At 49.6% G+C, this 17,847-nt stretch overlaps 2 protein-coding genes and 1 pseudogene across 2 annotated transcripts; 1 reads left to right on the top strand and 2 right to left on the bottom strand.

Annotated features, from left to right (window-relative positions):
• Window positions 1–5,267: 5,267 nt before the first annotated feature.
• On the top strand, window positions 5,268–7,388 carry LOC128273745 (protein asunder). The gene is made up of 2 exons (XM_053011779.1): window positions 5,268–7,134; window positions 7,189–7,388. The coding sequence occupies exons 1-2, from the start codon at window positions 5,268–5,270 to the stop codon at window positions 7,386–7,388; spliced, it is 2,067 nt and encodes a 688-aa protein (XP_052867739.1).
• A 727-nt stretch (window positions 7,389–8,115) lies between these two features.
• LOC128270196 (uncharacterized) lies at window positions 8,116–8,824 on the bottom strand (annotated as a pseudogene).
• An 83-nt stretch (window positions 8,825–8,907) lies between these two features.
• On the bottom strand, window positions 8,908–17,470 carry LOC128270195 (unextended protein). The gene is made up of 13 exons (XM_053007600.1): window positions 16,935–17,470; window positions 13,694–13,994; window positions 13,493–13,621; window positions 12,918–13,100; window positions 12,629–12,844; window positions 12,376–12,549; window positions 12,121–12,292; window positions 11,553–12,032; window positions 11,209–11,475; window positions 10,902–11,134; window positions 10,701–10,826; window positions 10,383–10,485; window positions 8,908–10,176 (listed from the first exon to the last, which is right to left on the bottom strand). Exons 1-13 carry the CDS (start codon window positions 17,468–17,470, stop codon window positions 10,067–10,069), a joined length of 3,030 nt encoding a protein of 1,009 aa, XP_052863560.1. The 3' UTR covers window positions 8,908–10,066.
• Window positions 17,471–17,847: the final 377 nt, after the last annotated feature.

Raw genomic sequence — 17,847 nt, 5'->3', positions numbered from 1 at the left:
TATTGCAAAAGAATAGAAACGGAAAGGGAGAAAGGGGGAACGGAACCCCTTTAATGTAACTCGAGTCGATAATAAATGCAAAAAATGCTAACATATATATAATCTTACCATCCCCTCGCTACTAATGCTACTAACTAAATATTACCCGATATACACCGATTATCCACACACACACACCGTGCAGTCCACGCGTGAGGCAATAGGAACAGCGTTAATAATGTACTTGCTCTACGGCGTTTGAAGCGTGATCGCGTCCCCAAACTAATCAGTCGGAAGAACCACTCATGTCTTACTCTATATACCCGGCAGCTAAAGACAAACCATCAACCAACTACAAAGCAATGAGCAAACCGTAGACAAAACAACAGAAGCGAACGTTTAATAAAAACAAACTACAAATAGCAGAACAAACAAAACACTAACACATTTTAATACAACTCTATTACAGCAGCTGTAAAAACCACGAAAACCAGCAAAAAAGTATCGATTCTCAGTGTAACGTTTTTGCAGAGTCAACATAAAGAAGCCGAGGGAAAGCAATGGAAAAACTAAGCATAATAGTATTTGTAGTTCAGTGTTCAAGCTCTCCTCCTAACCTTAACCCCCGAACGGCTAACCAAACAAAAACGCAAGCAAAAAAAGCAGGCAGGCAATATAAATTTAACTCGAAACGCAAGAAACACACCGCCAACGCAGCGAGACGGCGAGATTTTCTGTGACACAACAAAATGAAAAAAAAAACCACAAGCGGAAACGGAACTCTATTGTTTATCTCCCACGCGCAGGACGCCCGGGCTGGTGGACACACGGAGGGAGGACAAACTAGATGAGCAATCCTTTTTTTCTGTTGTGTTCTACCTTGGGCGCGCCCGGACGGGATGAACTTTCCAACGGACACTACCCAAACTTACTAACCACCCCCGCCAGATAAGCACGCCCCCCTTGTGTGCGTGTGTGTGTGTGAACGCAATAGCATCGTCTATGGAAAAGCAATTTCACAATAAGCAATTGCCAAAGTGCAATGTCGTAAGAATGATTTAAAAATTGGTAATTCAACCTCCGAGCTGGTTTTCTTGTGTTTCGGGCTGGGCGAGTTGAAAAACGGCAGAACTTCGCAGCGGAGGCAGCGATGCGCAGCTTCCGAACTGTGTCCGGGGGGGGTCGTAGATGGGAGCGCACTTTTGCTCAACTTTCCCTTTTTCTCAAACCCAACCCAAGTGAAAGACAAACACAATGCGTATTCAGTGAGGGGGAACGGTGGTTGGCAAAATAGACGAAATTCCTCGATGACACGAGATCAATCGTAGCTCCTTTGGGTAAATTTTGGATCCTAATTTTAGAACATTTTTCACGAAATAATGGAAAAAACCATAAAGTACGGCAATTGTCAAGCGCTCTTTTATCCGTGCTCCCTTCTCTCGGAGAGGTTGCAAGATAATAAATGCGGCGGGGCGGAAAATAGCGTTGAGCTGACGAACGCAGAACGGCCCCGCGCAGAGATGATGATAAGCATATAAACCAACTTAAAAACTGAATAATTAAACATAACTGATAAATCGCGTACGGTTTAGGTATTTCTAAAAGCAAAATGTAAAGCAGCAATTAGGAACTGATTCGACATACAAGAAGAGGAAAAAAAGAAACGAAACACGCAACAAAAAGCAACAACTACACACTCCACCACATGAGCGGCGACACACGCGCGCAGAGAGACGGCGGTGTGACGGCGGACGGACTTTAGAGGGGGGAACCAGATGGGAAAATGTTTTTTATACTTGTAGCTGACATTTTTTAACAAAAACTAAATCATTCAAAAAATACAAACGTCGTGTGTGCATGGAACACGGGAAGCGCGCAAAAGCAAAATACACGCAATCAATTCGAGTTACGCACGCGCAACACGCGTGACGCGTTCTTACCCTTAAACCTACACAGGCTATCTATGGGCTAATCAGAGGAGGTACAGTGGACACAGAACCCCCCGTGCCACTCCACACTTTTCCCACTGAGTGAACGAGAAGTTTGCGTTGTTCGTCGGCTGTTGTTCGTATTACTAATTTTTCTGTTCCATTATTGCGCAGCGCAGACTGGGTGTTTTTCAATCGGCAACCATTACCAAAAGCAAGGATTGTTTTTATACGGCCAAACAAAAATTACTAAATAAACTCGTGCAATACACCAGTTTGGTGTACTAGTAGAAGGAAGCTTCGCAATCGGTCGAATAAGTTTGATATAAAAAAACGAAAACTTGAAGAAAACACAAGAAAAATGCGACAAAAGAAGCGGCGGCGGTCGGGAGGGCAAGCGGGAGAACCCAACTGCAATCCACACTTTACACCACTCTGTCCGCGACGCGATTCGTTCCAAGTGTTACATAGTTTTGTTGTCTGTTACTTAGAGTAGGGTGGCGAGAAGGAAAGCAAACAACAGCTTCAACAAAAAGCTTTGTAAACCAATGGTGTGGTCCAATGAATGTGCGGTCCCAACAAGATGTGCTTGTTTACTACACTTCTGTTTTTAGCCCAAACATACATAATATGCGCCGCAATGACGATTTTCCTTTGGACGAAACATTGCAATGAGTTTTGTAGGCGAGCAGCCGCTTGAAGCCGCTAAGTTTGTAGCAAATTTTATAGCAAATGTATTCTGTTCTTATTTAGATTGTAAAACAAAACACAGACACGCGTTGTAAGCACGTTATCGCCCGCGAAATCGTTGCTTTTGGCTACCGTTAGCCTTGTTTAGATTTTTGTTACCAGAATCGGATAAGTCACGTTCCAGTTCGGTAAGTGGTGTTCAACGGCACTTACAGAACGATACACACACTCGTAATGCGTCCGAATATCAGTTCAAAAGACACTTGTAGCCATTTACTTGAATTTGAAACACGATATCATCGATTCCGTAGCGCGGATATACTTGTTAATAAGCTTACGAAAGAAGGGAAGGCAGTAAGGCTAGAAAAACCAAGCTGGAAATGGAAATCTCATACCCTACACCACAGACCTACACCGACTCACCTTCATTTTCTATCCCAAAGTCCCAAACACAACACACAGCCACACGCCCACTCGAGAACAGAAAGGATGGGATGGTAAAAATAAAATGTCTTACAAAACGGGCAAAGAATAACACTTACACAAACATTGGACAGAACTCACAGAAACAAACAAAAAACTGGAAGCAAAATTACTAGCGAATAATAATGAATAATTATAACAATTATTAATTAATAATAATAATTATAATAAAAATAAAGAATGAGAGAACAGAAAACGGGAAGGAAACATCCAACAAAAAAAACACATTATACATGTAGGGAGCGGAAGCAAAACAACAAAAAAATATTTAGAGGTTTATTACTGTTCTAGCTGTTTTTTATTACATCCGTCTATATAGACCAAATGTAGGCGCCATAGTTTGATGAACCTTTTTTTACAGTTTAGAGTGTAGGTTCTAGAGAAAAAAAAGAAATTAAAAGAATAAAACAAAATAAAAGTAACAATATATTTAGACAAGCAGGAAATCTGATTCAAAGATAAAGAAAATTAACAAGAGTATAATAAAGCAAAGGCAAAACAAACAAAAAAAAACAAAAATCGGTAGACGGCCGGCGCATAGCCGCGCGCGCGTCCACAGGATGCGATAAGACACAGGCTAACAAAGAAAAGTACCAGAAACCCGGCCACCACGAAGGAAAGATGCAGAAATATGGGCGACTAAATGCGATCCGAAACGAAAAATGAGGGGATAACGTTAACTCATTTCAAAAACGGCCACAACGATTTGATATGACGCATTATAATATGGCAACGGAATGGCAACGGAAACCGTATATGGCGCAACCTTAATGGGCCACTGAGGCTCAATTGCGAAACACAAAAGACCAATACAAAAATTGCACTCATTTCTGCAACGATCGGATACGGAAGGATGCGTGTCGTGGCCAAGGCGGGGCAACACAAGGAAGAAAGTATATGAAAAGAGCGAACAGAGAACCACACAAATAAAAGAGTAATAAAGATGAAGAATACGCAAAGCGCCGCGAATGTGCTGTTTGATGTTTGAAAGAGGAACAGATCGCGATCGCGTGCCGGGCTAATGAACACGACGACGCGATTAAGTGTGAACAGTGTAAACAAAGGCTAACACACGGGTTTGCAAGCGAAAACGAAACGCAAATGATTTTGGAGAGCCGCGCGCAATACATAAAAAGCGAAAGAAGGAGTCGAAGAAGAAGCAGAAGACGAAAAGAACAAAGGTAGAGCAAATTTTTGTATTCCTATCAAGGTAGTTTAATTTTTTAACTATTTTTTACTGATCAAATGAAAAAGGTAAGAAAAACTGAAAAATAAAAAAGTACTATTTTTTATGCTTCAAAAAAGAAAGCCGTGTGTTTTACTTGGAATTCGCCTTCATATCGTGGGAATGTCACAAGGTGTCCGCTCTTCTCAGTGTGCGGACAAGTCATAATCGTCGGTGTCCTTGTTCGTGGCGTGAATCGCTCGTCCTTGGTCGGAGATTTTTATGTTCTCTACTCATCATCATCAGGTTTGCCGAGCTCCACGCTGGGAGCATAGTGCCGTCATCAGAAGCTTCCGTCCTGGGCGATACGCAGCCAACGCCTTAACCTGCGTCCAGGTCCAAGTCGGGTCGACTCTCCTGATGTCATCATTGAGGCTGCGACGCCAGGTGCCTCGAGGTCTGTCTCTGCTGCGATGTCCTTGCGCCAACCCATCGCCACATACGCTCCAGGATCTCTGTTAATATCATTCTCTGGTGGCATCATCGGTGGAGCTCAGCATTTTAGATCCAGTTCTGTGGCCACCAGGTCTGAATTATACATTTCAGGCATCGATTTATCAACACCCGTAGTTTCTGCGTTTTTTTTTGTCAAGCTCCCAAAGGCAGCCTTCGCCTTCTTGATGCGTGCACAAATGTCGGCCCGCCATCAAACGCTATCTGGCTGCCAAGGAATTGGAAATTATCGACCCTCTCAACTGCTTGTCCATCTACTGTAAACCTGGAAGACTGTTCTCTGTTCTAAAAATAAATAAAGATCATTTAAATTTTGTATCCATTAACATCATCATTTAAATGTTCATGCTGTACAATGAAAACAGTGGCGCCCTCTGTATGTCAAACTGATGAAACGTTTTCGCATCACCCTGTAGCAGAACGTCAACAAACCGAACTGTCACTAACCGGCAACGCGGGATGTAAACAAACCGAACTCTGGCTATTGTTAGTTTCGAAACGGCGGCACCATGAACGAGATTAACCACAAAACCGTGTTCGTGCTGGACCACACGCCGTACTTTGGCATCTCGTGCGAAAGTCCCATCGATTGTGATTTTATCAAGAGCAAGCTGCCGATCCCGCCGATCAGCAAGAGTCTGTGGACGTGCGCGGTCGAAGCGTCGGTCGAGTACTGTCGCATCGCGTACGACCTGTTCCCGGCCGGCAAGCTGATTCGGTTCGTGGTCAGCGACTCGGCAGCGCACATCGTAAACACGTGGATGGCCGGCACACAGAACCTGGCGCACATCATGAACGCCATGTCGATGGTGGGGGTTCCGCCACAGCAAACCCAAACGAACGAGTACTCCGTTATCCACGGGCTGCGGGCGGCCATCGAAGCGCTGGCCGAACCGACCGAACCGCAGCGCGAACAGTTGGCCGCGCACGCCAAAAACGAGGGCTCGAAGCTCGTCAACCGGGGGCGCGTCATTTGTATCACCTCGGCCCGGGACGATGGCAGCATGAACAATTTGGCCGACATCTTCCAGACGGTGCTCGAGAATCAGAACGCGATTGCGGCCGGCCACAAGGAGTACATCCGGATCGATCAGTGCCACCTGGTGATCATCAACCTGTACCCGGCCAACATGGAATCGATGGTCACGAACCGGGCGCCGATCGACATCTCGCCGATCCTTCGCTCCGAGATCCACTCGAACAAGGCGAACAAGATTTCGAACAAACTGACGCGCCTGATTCTGCTGCACTTCGATCTGGCCAGCACCACGGTCACCGGGATCCCGATGAAGGAGGAACAGAACGCTAGCTCGAGCGCCAACTACGACGTGGAGATCTTTCACGGCCGCACGGCCCACTCGGTGTTTCTCGGCACGGAACTGGTGCTTCCGCACAGTCTCAAGGTGGGGCTGGACTACGAGACGGTGACGCTCAAGTGGTGCACACCGCGCAGTTGCGGCTCGTCCGAGATGCAGCCGTGCCTGGCCCAGTGCCGTGTGACGCCCGTCGATGTAACGTCCCGGCCGAGCTCGTGTCTCATTAACTTTCTGCTCGGCGGTCGCTCCGTGCTGCTCGAGATGCCGAAAAAGTCCGGCGGCAAAATTACGAGCCATCTGCTGTCGGCACACGGGGGTGAAATTTTCATCCATTCGCTCAACACTGCTCGCAGTTGCCTCGAGGACCCGCCGTCGATATCGGAGGGTGGCGGTGGGCGCGTAACCGACTACCGCATACCGGACTTTGGCCAGCTGATGCAGCAACACCGGCTGGTGCCCTTGAAGCCGCTGCCCGAAAGGCAACTGGATGAGGGACTGCAAAAGATGCGCACCAAACTCGGGCGCAACTCGCGCTACTGGCCCCTGACGCTCGGGCGGACCGTGCTCTACAACGTGCGCCAGTTCGTCGAACCGGTGCTGGTGCTGACACAGAAGCCGGACCTCACGGAAGAGGAGAAGATGCTGTGCCTGAAGTCGATCTACAATCTGTCCCAGCTCGAGGAGCGCCAGGAATCGCTGGCCATTCCCAATATGGGCCACCGGTTGAAGGGGAGTAAAAAGGAGGAACAGTACCGGTTGCTGTGGTGCGAACTGGAAACCATCGTCAACTGCAACGGATCGTCGCCGGCGCACAAAGCGATCGTGAGTTGCATTCGCGAGTGCCGCCGGCTGTACCCGTCGGCGGATGATGGCCACGGTACGGCCGGCGGTGGTACGGGCACCGGCAGTGCACTGGACGGTGGTACGACGACGGTCGATGCGCACCGTGCCAGCGTGATCCGGGCGACGACCGATTCCCCCATGTCTCCACCGCACTCAATGGGGACGGGTGACTCTTCTGCCGCAGCGGCAACCCTGCTGGGCGGCCGGGAAGCGTCCGGTTCGACGGTCACCAGCGCTCTGGCGTTGCTCGGGGCACGCGGCGTGGCGGGAGGGAACAAAAAGCTGTTCAACACCGGCGCCGCCCGATCGCTGCTCGATGTGCTGGCCACGACCGAGCGCACCCTCAGCCAGAAGCGCATCGATTTCAGCGGTCGCCTCTGTACACCCCCCGGCCAGGTGGCCAAGCTGTATCCACACGTGGGGCCGAAGGATCCCGACGCCGGCCAGGGACGACCGGCGGATGTAAAGTAAGGGTAAAAAGGGCAGATAGGGATAGGTCTACGTTGCGGAAAGGTTGTACATTTGTTTTTGACCCCCCATAATGCGTAAATAAAACAAAACATACTTTTAAGTCACTTCAAACTCATTTTTGGTTCGATTGTTTGAATTCCCTCGACCGAAAATTGTCCGCCAATAAAATTGTATGAAACGGCCAAACAATATTTCCGCCAATATTTCAATATTAGTGCGAGTGAAATATTTTGGTACAACATTTTCCGGGGAAAGCTTGCAAGGAAATATTTCGTAGTAATATTGCATGAAACTATATTTTTGGCAATATTTTAGTATTATTGCTTGCCAAATATTTGAATGCAATTTTCCGGTTCAAGTTTCGTCACTGGTGCTACCTACCAGTCGCTCCTGTTCCCCTAGTGTTTTTGACGCTTCAGAAACCCGAATTTTTTCGGGTCTTCTGGCCGAGACGGCGAAGTTTTGTCGAGAAGAAAAGGACGAGGAGCGTTTTCCTAAATGTTTTCCCTGGAGCTTCGGACGGAAACTGATTTTCTTTCGTGCGTTGCTACGAGTCTTACCATTCTTTCCTTGCCTATTCCTTTCGGTGGCCGATTTCTTTCCAATACCAGCGGAAAATCTAACGAAGGCTTTTGCGGTTTTAAGAGAAAATGTTTGGAATTTATTTTCACGGTCACAGGGTACAGGCCGAGGGTCTAAGGGAGAAACACTAAAATGAACAGCCCCATCACACAGCTGGACCCTGATCTCCTGCGGTAGCCGCTCCACGTCCACTCATGTCCTCGATCACGTCCGCTGCACCCTCCGCCAGCTTTGGTGGATAGTCCGGGTGACCCTGACGGCCACAGTCGACCGAGAGGCCGCCGGCGGTAGCAAACATAGACACCATCTTGCCCCACGTGATGTCCGCCTTGAAGAGGTCGCGGGCGATGGCGCTCAGCAGCACCGAGGCCTTTTCCAGCGTTTTTGGCTCTCCGCGCGCGATTCCGGTGTAGATGCGCGGCTACATCCGCTCCGGCTCCTCGCTCACCTGGTAGGAAGAAAGTGCAGAAGGACGATATCTGACACATCCACTGGGTGACGGGAACAGGCTGCTGCTAGTTACGTTGACCGAGGGCGTTCCGACGATGCTCTGGATCTGCTGGAGGCCCAGCTTCCGGTTGAACACCCCGGCAGCGGATGTACCGGCCGCACAGGCACTTGCCCTGCGAAGGAAACGCTTGCTGCTTCCAGCCGATCGTGCTCGACAGCATGCGGGTTACGACGTCGCTGACGTTGCTGAGACGGTGGCCCGCCGAGAGGGCCGTGCTCGAGGCAGTTCCCGTTGCGCCACTGATGGCGAGGCGATACAAGATTGGCGAGGGAGCTGAACTTACGTGAATTTCCGTCGCTACGAAAACAAACCTATGGCCCAGATCATTGCTATTTTCTTCCATGTTTAACACCATTACATTAAAACAGAATAAACACCACGTAGTAACAGAAATATAAGATTATCTATATTTATCTTTTGGTCGAACTACAAAAAAACGCAAACTTTTCGCTAACTCTCCGTACCATCGGCACGTGCACCGCTACTCACTTGGCCCTGTGTGTTGGCCTTTTTTGTTTCTACCGTATTCATCATTCTTTTGACTATCAATCGCTCTAAACAAGGATCAATTCAACTCGAGGCAAACAGAGAATAAATACTTCGCCCTTATTTCTGCGTAAACTTTCCGTTCCGTGTGGCAGGTACGATGTTCCGATATCTCTCTCTGTTGTTGTTGCACTACCCGTTGTTGCAGGGTTTCCCCATTTTCGTGTGCCCTTTTTGCGCCCCTCAACTCGATGTCGGGTAACGCGTTTTGTTGTCTTACATTCTGAATTCGTTTTCGGGCAACAGTTTTACTATTTGGTTGGTTTTATTTGGAAACAGTGCAACAAACGTGTAGCACGTGTCCACACACACACACACACACACACATACACAAACACACAGACAGACACTGTCGGTCTCTGCTCGCACTGTTGCGTGGAGCGCAAACACACACGCGCGTAAGTACGTCTTGCATGCCGTCTTAGGATAATAGCGCTCCAACTGACCTCCACATCGACGAGACTAGTGATCCTGTCCAATGTCCGAAGCGTCCACCACAGGACGGGCACTCTTCGTGCACTGTGTGCAGTTCGATACACTTTGTTCGCTTTTTAACTAACTTTTTGCCTTATTTTACAAACCATTTACAGAGGGGACAGTACTTTCCCCCGGGTCGTCGTTCGGCGGCACTCTTCGGATGAGCATACTTAAACCGGACAGTAGGGTAGAGGATGGTAAAAACGAAAAATGCGACTTCAACTATCAGGAATTCAGCACACACGCGCGGCTCAATAACACTCCCAAGGGGTGTGGTGGTAATCGTAGCGATCGAGAATTAGTAATAGTTGTAGTAATGGTAGTAGTAGTAGTAGCAATAATAATACGAGTCAAAGTCAACGTGGAATAAGGAACGGCAGTTGCGCCTCCCAGCGCTCGGGTCCCCCTAAAAACTCCTGCGCGGCGACAAGTGGGGATAGAAAACCGACGCGCTCACCACCGAATGAGGCGTCGTGTACGGGCGGGCGAAGTGGTAACACTAGAAGAGGAGTGTGGCGGAGCTGTACTCCAGTACGACGGCGACAGGATGGTAGGACGTGCGTTATGGCTTGGACAGGAGCGGAACACTGCTAGGGTCCGTGGAATCCGACGACTTTCGGTTTCCAGCAGCAGTAGTGCCCGTCGAACTTCCGCCGGTAGTTGGCGATGTCGCTGCGAAAGGAAAGGCAAAGTCAAGGGAGAGACCGAGAAAAAGAAACAATTACATTAGAACGGCGGTGATCCTGTTAGCACGACGGAAGAGGCCCCCCTAGAGCCCGAACCCGCAACCCTTTGTGCGAGTGCTGCCGGGTCTCGGAAGTGGGCACTTTAAGTGTGTGTGTTTGTGTGTGACAAAATGCATTTGCCAGCCTCTCTACCTATATTATTCTCGTTGACAGCAGCGGCACTGGAAAGATTGGCGTGCACTAATACTGTATGGTTGTTGGTAGGCACATTGAAATTCGTTTTGTTAGTATGATCCTTGAGATATGGGAAGAGATGAGAACATAGAAAAGAAAAGGAAACGGTTATTACGGTCACACAACAAAGAGCGTTATCACAAGGTGGTTCAGTTTCGGCCCCCAACTGTGGACAATCCCCGATGTCGATGTCGAAACACATGTTCGGAACATACAGAAACACTCAGAAACATATGTGAAGGATAACAAACCGGTCGATGGCCACTGGCCACTTACATTTAAGGCCATCGTCGGTGAAGCTGCCTTGCTGGACGCTTTGCTGGCCTTCGTGCCGGACTGCACGGTCAGGTTCGTCGTGTCGGCCGTTATACTGTGATCATCTTCATCAAGCGAGTGAAGCAGCTGTTGAATTTAGAGGCAAAACATGATTATTCGTATGAAAGCGAAACAAAGCTTGAGTCGCATTGGCATCCAGACCTTCTCAACCTCCGCATCCAGTGGATCCATCTGATCGCTGCCCATACGCTGCGAGCGTTCCATGAGCGTCGCACGCTTCGCCGCCAGGTACAGATTGCGGCTAATCTGCAAATGCAGCACCTCCGTCACCGCCTTCACCGTGTAGTCCGGGATGAACGTGTGGCGCAGGCTCGCATCGCGGTTCAGCGACTGCAGCGAACCCATGATTTGCTGCGGCGTATCAACGGCAATGTCTGTTGGATAGTAAACATTACAGCCAAATGAATCCAATCATCGTGAACTCCACAAAACAGTCAGCCCCGCGTACCGTAGCCCACGTTTTGCGTAAGCGCTTGCACACCAAAGTACGTGAATGGGCCACTCTCGAAGATGAGATTCTCCTTGCCGACGGTAACCTCCACGCGCCCCTCCAGTATCAGCACGAAGTAATCGAGCTGCGTCCCGCGGGTGATGATGCTGGTGCGAGCGTCGTTCTTTTCCTTGCCCTTGAACTTGATGTGATGCACAATGTCCTGGTTGAGCAGCCGACGCAGGATCGTGTCCGACACGTAGTCGCTCTTGAACGCATCGACAGCTGAAAATGCACCACCACACTTGGTCAGAAGGGTCTTTAGCATGGAAGAGAGCCACCATCCCACCAACAAAACTCACTCGTCGTAAGGTACTGGAAGGTGGCCAGTGTGAGCTGCGGTGAAATGCGCAAACGCTGCGTATTCGTGTCACGGCTCTGCGCGAACACGGTAAAGTCTTGGCGCTTGATCCGATCGCGGCGCACCTTGCGCGTGTTGTCGGTGAACACGTCCGTTTCGTCGATGATCTCCGCCTGTATCAGCTCCTCGATCACGTCCTCGAGCGTGACCAGACCGATCGTCTCGTAGAACGGATCCCCTTCGCCCTCGCTGTTGACACGGTGCACGAACGCCATGTGGCCTTTGTGGCCCTCCTTGAACTCCTTAAACATTACGTCGAGCGTTAGATCGTAGAACACGAAATGGCACGGGTTGCGATAGAACTCGCACAGCGTTTTCAGTGGATAGTTTTCGTCTGGATCGACGAACGCGAGGTCCTTGATGTACATCAGTGCGATAATGTTCTGCCGGTCCCCTTCGTACACCGGAATGCGCGAGAATCCTGCCGGCATCCACCAACCGTGGGAAGGAACAGCACACTCAATAAACTATCATGTAGGGCAAGGCAAAATGGGACTCTCGATCGTTACCCGATTTCATGATTTCGGTGATGGTTTCGAAATCCAACACCGCATCCAGCGACAGCATGAACGCGTCCTCGAGGCGCGTCATCACCTCGCTGACGGTCTTTTTGCGCAGCTCCAGCACGCCCGAAATGACGTTCACTTCGTCCTTATCCAAATCGTTCATATCGTTGGTAACCTACGGAGAGACACAGAACAAAGAAGGCCGAACCCGTTGCGAAAAACCGAAACGAAAACGAAACACTGGCGGCCCTAACTCACCTTTACCAACTCCTTCAGGCGCTCTCGGTTGTAAAAATTGCCAATCTCCTCGCCCAGCAGATAGTCCAGGATCTTCGAGGTGGGATACGAGAGCGGGAACGTTATCAGCATCACGCACTTGGTGGCGAAGATCGTTTTGGCACCGACGGCCAGACCGTGACGAGAACAGACAGCCTGCGGGGGATCCACCAGAAATGGAATAATTTGTTGTATTGCACAGGCGAACAAATCGAGCCCCGAGGTTCGAACCGACCTGCGGAGTGATTTCACCGAAGATGACGATTGCTATCGTGGAGCAGATGACGGCCACCAGGCCCGACGTGAGACTGTCCAGCAGAATGGTGAAGGTCGAGTTGACCAGCACGTTACCGAGCAGAATGCTGCACAGCAAGTAGTTCCCGTGATCGCGCACCGGTTGAATCGCTTTGGCGTACTGTTTCTCCTGCTCCGTACCCGTGTTGCACAGGATCTGGTGGTGAAGGTGGACAATGTTTGTCGGTCACTGTTTGTTTGCTGGAAGCCGCCGGGTGAGGATACCATACCTTAAGATCCGTCCGATCCAACGACATGAGACCTAGATTGAGCCCGGAGAAGAGGGCGGAAAATACGAGGCACACGCAAATGATGATCAACGATAGCCATAGGGGCAGAAAGGGCTTGAAACTCGTCATTCGCATCCACGGTTCCGAACCCTGATGGATAAACGGCTGAACGGTACCAAACACCTACGGAGAAAAGCATAAACAGTGACACAGTTGAATCAGAATGAGATTTGACGGAAAAATGAATAAAAAATAAAACTTAAATTCAACTTCGACATAACCATACGACAACATCCGCCATACACTGTCGCCATACGCTCCACGCGAAATGTCGCCGACGTCATCGCTCGCGCTAGTTTCAACCGCATGGTCCGCGGTGCTTACAATATTAGATTCTTCCATTATATAATCATCGCCGTTCGCCGGAGGATTTAAACTATGGCGCGGTGCATAACACGTGGCCCGGAGAGGCCATTAGAACCGCGAGTGCGATGGACCGAATAGCGTGCAGCGCAGACGGCACAAACCGGCTCCGTTATGTCCTTTCGTACCTGTTGCGTCGTGGTGGTCGTCGCGGTCGTCGCGGTTGACACTGGGTCAGTGGCCTCGTACTTGGCGCACAAGTAAAAGTACTTGTGCTTCGTAACGTCCGGCAGCTCCACCGGCACCAACCCGCTCGTTCCACTGACGTCGGCCTCCACAACCTACGGTGGGGGTAAACAACAGGATGTGTGTGAGTATTTAGATGCATAATCCATCCGTCCTATGATTCTCACTCGAAACTTCTCCGTCACCGGCACCTGGCACGGTCCACCGTGGCGCTGCTGCTCGTGCGTAAAGATGATCACCGTGCCGCGGGTGATTCCCGTGCCAAACAGGCGCAGCATCACCGGGGAATTACTGTGCACCGACGGAACGCCGCCGTCCTCCGTCTCGAGGTGCTTATCCGAATGCTCGACGCGGTAGCCGTCGATACGCGGCTCGTCAAACTGGTCCGTGTCCGCCGGTTGGCGCTTGATGGCGTTTTTGCTGCCCGCAGCATGGTGGTCGATGTTTCGTTTGGGACGCGGCGCATCTCTGCAATTAATATGTTGTTTAATCAACGGACAATTTTAAACATTAATTCGATCGGCGTGTTCGATCGGCCAAAAAATAAAAAGGCGTATTTCTAAAACAACCAGCGTGTCAACCACGGACGGAATGAATAATCCATTACACCTCCGAGCCGGCGAATCGGCCGGCAGAAATGAAAAACAGCTCAACCTGCCAAGGTCCCGTCGTCGCTAGTAATTAAATACATATTGGTAAGGATGGGACACCGAACATAGAAAACTCGAGCCCTGCGACAAGATGGAAACAACTTGAATCCTGGCAAGATGATCATCGCAGAAGTGTTGCCGCGAACAGAACTGAAAGGCGTCGAATCCTGCAGAAGATGCGAAATCGGGGGGAAAATAGGGTCGCCTTGGCCTTTCGTTTTGACAAGAGTGGGATAAGATTTACTCACAAATGTTACTGAAAACCCGTTTGACCATTCTATGCGCTGAACTTTTCACTTTCTGCACTTTCACACAAAATGTTTGCATGAAAAAGGCACAAAAAGCGAATAAACATGAGAGCAATATTGGCATTATTTTCAACTGGGACAACAGTAGATATTGAACAGACAATATTAAATCGTTGAAACCTGTTGTATTTTAAAGGGTTAAGGCACATTAACGAAACCACATTAGTGGATCAAAACAAATTACATGACTAATTCTAGTGACACGAGACTTGATTCGTGAAACGACTTCTTATCGGCGAAGAAACACGGACTTAGCGAACGGAATGAGGATCCCGAACTCGCATATCGATAAGCAGGCACTCATAAAGTTCGGCAAACAGTCGGTGATAAGTCGGTTTTCAGGTTTTTATACTGACATAAAGATAAAATGGTCCATTATCTCTCTCCAGCACCGCCACCAAGCGCGTCATCAGCATAGAGAGGAGTGTTATGTGCCCGGCCGGCCGGTAGCATGTTACCGACCGGGGTTAGGACCAGGACAAATCAAATCAAAAGGCAAACTTGTTTAATCAAGAAACACTCCTAAGCCACCCACCCACCCCCGGGGGAATAATGACTCAAAGGAGCGAGGATTACTGACTCCAACGTTTCCGTTTCTGTGCTGCTGCTACCGAACGCTACTGCAGCAACAAATCGGTCGATCGCGTGATTTGGACGCAATTTCAACATGCGCCTGGTGGGATGGTACAAGGACGAACTCTGGATGCGTTTGTGGCACACAGCCCTCGACCTCGTAGGGGGGTCGATGTCTTCATAAGTGTGGCAAGGTGTAAGTGGTATCCGACCTCTTGACACCAAAGAAATCACCGAGTGAGTTCCCGCAACAGCTGATAACGAACAGAATACGATAATACTGCGGACGACAGTGGGCGTCTTCGTGATGTGCCATTATAAACCCGTTAAGGTGTGGCCGGCTGCACAAGGGAATCACCGGAGGAGTAATTGAGCGGTTTGCATCAACCGAGTACGCAGATATCAGTTGACCCATCAATCATTCATGCGGAGAGGTTCACAAAGAAAGAATCCAGTAATTAGTAACGGCGTTACACGATCTTGACCCGTCTTCATTCCTACGCACATATTTATTTATCAAGAGGGAAAGAAAGAAGGGAAATATGATCGATACTAAACGGAAATGACAACCAGCTAAATGTCAGTCACTCTGCTACTGCTAAAGGAGTCCAAACAATTTTGGCCATAAACAAAATAAGAGTGGAAAAATATGGCGTTTTCAACACGAAGTGAACACCGTAAACATTGATCGCTGTAGCATTGCAACAACGTAACGGTCTCAATGATGACTGTTTAAAGGAGGCGAGAGTCGTACGAAAAAGAATGTACACCAAAGAAAACGAAGCCTAAAGCAGCAACGATTCGCACATTTTTCATTTCATGGTTTTCTTTAATGGAATGTCACACGAAAAGGACCGGGAATCAGGCAACCGGGTGGGCCACCAAGTATGCGCATTCCGCGGGTGAAGAATATGCTGACAAATTGCATAGCTGCGGTGCTAGGTGAGCTTAAGGTTAACTCGCGTGATCACCAGATCGCGCGTAGCGACAAAACGGCAGCGCCACCTTCGTGTTCTTTGTAGCACTGGTTCTGCGAATTGGAAGGAAATCAAAGAGCCCTTTGTGAAAAATGAGACTGTAAATATGGTAGGTTCCGAAGCAGAGCGGAAGGGAATGTTGGTTTCGTGAACTAATTAATTTTCATTGTCAAAACAAGAATGAAGAACGTCTAATAGGAACCGCATTCACGGGAAGTCGTCGAGCGTTAACCTGCTGGTAGTTTTAATAATTTTTTACGACTTTGTGTGTGGTTTCGAAAATGTTATTCAATCGATCAATACATTTTAGTGACCTCTACCGTTTACTAGTAATCCCCCCGCGGGTCGCCCGTTCCGCGCCGTAGTGTATCGTCGTGGTGTGACAGCGCGTTCTAAATCGTAGACCCCGCGAACGGTCGGTCGAACATAATCGAAGGCCACGGACGCTCGCGTCGTAAGTATGTTCGCTTTCGGCATCATAACGATTTTTTTTACTGTTTTTTCGCTGTCTCTTTCTTTCTATCAAGTGTCAAGTGGCCAAGCCCTGCCGAGTGCACCCGAACGCGGAGAACGCTGACCCACTGACTGCGGAGAGTAGAGTTGCCCCCCAACCCGCTGTCGCCTCCGCTGCGGTCACTTGGAGCCCTTCTTCTCAATAGAAATCATTTAAACGGGTGGCGGGTTCGTTAATGAAAGTGAGTTTCTTGGCATCAGCCGAGCGACGCGACGGCCGATGGTTGAATCAAAAGAATCAAGACACTGCGGCGGCGGCACCGCGCTGCATGCTGGGCTTTTGGGTTATTATTTCGTTGTTTTGTTGTTGTTTCTGTTCCGTTATTTCCGTTAACGGTTCCCTATTCAAATTATGTTGTGGAAAGAAACAAAGAAACTAATACTTACCGGTTTTCAAACACAATCGCAACCTTTTCTCCCCAACCCGAGATGCAATCGAGGGTCGTTCCACCCGGTTCCAGGTTAAGCCCAAGAAGGGGTCTTCCTCCGTCCTTGTCCAAAATCAAACCCACCGCAGTAGTAGTAGTCCGTTCGCCCGTTTGCCCTTGGACGAGGGCCACTTCCACACGCTGCCTGACACCACCCGCCGGCCACGTGTCGCACACCAAACGACGCAAATCGGGCGGCACGTCATCCGTTCTGCCCAATAATCCATCCGCCGCCGCTGCCGCGTCACCGATCGTCCAAAATGCGCCACCGAAGGAATCTCCGAACGGGACGGCCCGTACGTGCGTCGTGACGAGATCCGGAGTCGCGCCGGAGTCCGGTGATCCGGAGCCGGTCAGCGTCGTCGTGAATGGTGGTGCATTCGGCGTCGTCGCGTGGACATCGCCATCGGTTGGCAACGGTTGGCCGCCAGGTGTAACGCAGAGCAACAACAGTACGGCGGGTGCGAGGCATGGTAGGAATATTATTTTTAACATATTGCACTCGCCGCGCGAGGAGGAGGCCATCACAAAGGGCGCGCGCACCCAGGCCCCGCACTGTCCGCACGCGGGTTTCTTGTGGTGCTGTGTGTGTGTGTGATGGGGACGCGCGCGCGTACCTTATTATTTTGATGTTAATTGGCTCGTTCTTTTTTAACCACGCTTTTTCGCGGGTGGACCACTCGGCGGCCACTCGGCTGCGGCCTCTCTCACTCTCTCTCTCTCTCTCACTCTTTTAGCTCGTTAGCTCACAACCAGCTCCAACCAGATTTTTCCGTTGCAAAACACACGGAATTGCGATTTAAACCGCTAACCAAACACACACGGAACACGGAACCCGCACGGAGTACACAAAATCACGCTCCGCAGGATTT

This window comes from Anopheles cruzii, chromosome 3, assembly GCF_943734635.1.
Source record: "Anopheles cruzii chromosome 3, idAnoCruzAS_RS32_06, whole genome shotgun sequence".
Lineage (NCBI taxonomy): Eukaryota > Metazoa > Arthropoda > Insecta > Diptera > Culicidae > Anopheles > Anopheles cruzii.
The sequence above is the reverse complement of the archived record's forward strand: the minus strand, read 5'-3'. Positions and strand labels throughout refer to the sequence as shown.

Coding starts and splice junctions, on each gene's coding strand:
- LOC128273745 (XM_053011779.1), top strand. CDS start 5,268: ATGAACGAGATTAACCACAAAACCGTGTTCGTGCTGGACCACACGCCG. Junction 7,135..7,188: donor GGGCGGCCGGGAAGCGTCCG/GTTCGACGGTCA, acceptor GCGTGGCGGGAG/GGAACAAAAAGCTGTTCAAC.
- LOC128270195 (XM_053007600.1), bottom strand. CDS start 17,470: ATGTTAAAAATAATATTCCTACCATGCCTCGCACCCGCCGTACTGTTG. Junction 13,622..13,693: donor CGGTGACGGAGAAGTTTCGA/GTGAGAATCATA, acceptor CCCCCACCGTAG/GTTGTGGAGGCCGACGTCAG. Junction 10,827..10,901: donor TGGATGCGGAGGTTGAGAAG/GTCTGGATGCCA, acceptor TAAATTCAACAG/CTGCTTCACTCGCTTGATGA.